This window comes from Trachymyrmex cornetzi, unplaced genomic scaffold (genome assembly GCF_001594075.2).
Source record: "Trachymyrmex cornetzi isolate Tcor2-1 unplaced genomic scaffold, Tcor1.1 scaffold609, whole genome shotgun sequence".
NCBI classification, from domain to species: domain Eukaryota; kingdom Metazoa; phylum Arthropoda; class Insecta; order Hymenoptera; family Formicidae; genus Trachymyrmex; species Trachymyrmex cornetzi.
In genome coordinates, this window is record NW_017299925.1 from 28,121 (window position 1) to 30,883 (window position 2,763).

Genomic DNA, 2,763 nt, shown 5'->3' on the forward strand with positions numbered 1-2,763 from the left:
CGACGCTGGCTTTTAACGTTGGGCCGATCTTATCATTTGGATATTTCATCGACATCGGCTCGACAACGGTATCTAACGTTGGGGCGATGTCGGTGACCAATGTCTACCCAACACTGAAATTTAATGTTGGTCCGACGTCGCTGACCAGTGTCGGCCCGACGTCGGTGACCAATGTCGGCCCGACACTGGCGTTAATGTTGGGCCGATCTTATCATTTGGATATTATGCCGACGTCGACGTGACGTTACAGTCAGTACCGGGCCGACAGTCGGAAGTTGGCAGCCGACATTGGCCCGACGTTGGCCCAGTTTTATAATCGTACATAGGTTTTTTAAATTTTTTTATAAAATTTTTTATAAAATATTCCTTATATAACATATATTTATATTATTACGCCCATGCTCCATCGCATGCCGTGCTGTGCTGACACCCGTGGTGTCGCGTTGTCAAGACGACGTGCCATTGTTGACGGTGAACAGCTGTCAGATCTTCGGAGAGCAGTCAAGACGTACAGACGTGCTTCTCCGCCGATTACACATATTATCGTTACGCTACTTATGTACTGACGATCTCATGATGCCGACGTTACTGAATAAATGGCTTCTTATTTCCTACTCTTTAAGCCTTGAGTCTCTTTATTTCTGTGGCTCAGGAGTGCGCGTAACTATCCGAGTGCAATCTCGTGCATTGGGCGCAACATTTTGGGGGCTCGTCCGAGATTTGAACCCGGGACCTCTCGCATTCGTAAGAATACCTTTTTTAAATTTCCTATCATTTCTTCGAAACTTTCACTAAAAATAATCATATACTCAAGATAGACTAGACAAATTTTTGAAAGTAATTCCTGAAGAATCTGTTCCATTACTTGCTCGAAAGTCGCCGGAGCATTACACAAACCAAATGGCATTACCTTAAACTGCCATAATCCATTTCCGACCGAAAATGCTGTTTTCTCTTTATCTTCCGGTCGAATTTTAACCTGCCAGTATCCACTTTTCAGATCTAACGTGGAATACCAAGAGCTACCTGAAAGTTGATCGAAAATATCATCTATCCTGGGTAAAGGATAAGAATCCTTTTTAGTAACCGCATTTAACTTGCGATAATCAACACAAAATCTTATCGTCCCGTCTTTCTTTTTTACCAAGATAGCTGGCGACATCCAAGGACTCACGGATTCCTGTATTACTCCCTGTTCCCTCATTTTTCTTCAATAATTTCATCAACTTTTTTTCTCATATGAAAAGGAACTCGACGTGGAACCTGTTTAATGGGAAGAGAATTTTTTAAGTTAATTAAATGTTCACCCACTTCACAATTTCCTGCGACAATTTGCTCAGAAAATACATCACTAAATTCGTTTAACAATTCCGCAAAAAGTTTCTTTTGTGATTGCGTTAAATATTCGAAATCTTTCTCAAAAAGAGACCTCAAATTCGAAGGAACATCAAAGTCAAACGATTTGTTTACGCGGAAACATTGAACGTCATTCTTCTCTTCTATGTATAACAATGTTTCTTTTTGACTATTAAAGATAGACTCAAAGATATTCCCTAAATTAAGTTTCTCGAGAAAATCTATACCAAGAATGCAATCATTAATTTTTACCACTAACATTGGAATTTCAACTGCATAGCTTGCTAGCCGAACTTTTGTGTGCACCGTATAGTTAATTGAAACCTTCTCCCCCGTAGGATATGTTAAATTACAATTATCTATTTTAATTTTACATTGATTTGATTCAATTAAATTATCATTCAAAATTGACACATCAGAGCCTGTATCAATTCTCAAAATACAACGTTTATTATTTACTTCTCCTTGGAAACAGAATTTCGTTAAATTACGTTTAAACTTATTGAACCTGAAAGAACATTGATTATTATTACAACTAAAGTTTTTCGGGGAATCTCTCAAATTAGTCGAACGCACCCCGCAAAGTTCGACTATTCCCGGTTTACCGATTTACCTGGGCATTCTGATCGGAAATGTCCCTCTTTACCGCATTCCCAACATTCTTTATTATTGCTTTTTTTAATTTCCTTAAAATCCCTTTCCTTTTCAAATTTTTTAAATCTATTTTTATTAAATTTTCTTTCTTTGTCTTCATCTTCGTTCTGATTCTTTTTTTGTTTTTCAAAATAAAAATTTTTCCCCTTTTTCTTTTCGTAATTATAATTTCCTTTTTTGCACTGAAATTTCCTGTATTAATTTAACCGATTTTGCACGCTCAATCGCCACTCTGAGAGACGTTACTCCTTCGATTTGTAGAGTTCCCTTTACGAACCCGTCGGATAGAGCGGAAATAAATTGTGCGCCCGCGATTCTATCGCGAACCGTATCGGAACATTCCGGATATGCCGATTGCGATAACCGTTCGATATCTGAGCCTAACGAGGCAATATTCTCCCCGAATTTTTGTCTCCTGTTCGTGAACTGCGAATAATAACTTTGCAACGTTTGCGTTTTCCCGAAACGCATCTCAAGTTTCGACTTCAATTCCTCGAATTGCAAATTCTCTAAATTTTGTATGTTTTCCAAAATTGCGCGTGCTCGTCCTCGCAAACACGACGCCAAAATAGCGGTCTTTGTGTCGTCTTTCCAACGGTTCGCTCGAGCGATTAGGTTAAATTGCGCAAGATACTCGCGTAAAGGTACGTTCCCCTCATAAATATCCGGCTTAAGTTTGACACCCATCTGACCGCGAAATGCCGGAGGCGCATCAAAACGACCAACGGCGCCCCCGCTTATATCCGCGTGAAA

General features: G+C 39.4%; 1 protein-coding gene across 1 annotated transcript; it reads right to left on the minus strand.

The window, feature by feature from the left end:
* Positions 1 to 664: 664 nt before the first annotated feature.
* LOC108766633 (RNA-directed DNA polymerase homolog) lies at positions 665 to 1,204 on the minus strand. The gene has a single exon (XM_018516041.1). It carries the CDS (start codon positions 1,202 to 1,204, stop codon positions 665 to 667), a length of 540 nt encoding a protein of 179 aa, XP_018371543.1.
* Between the last annotated feature and the right edge of the window lie 1,559 nt (positions 1,205 to 2,763).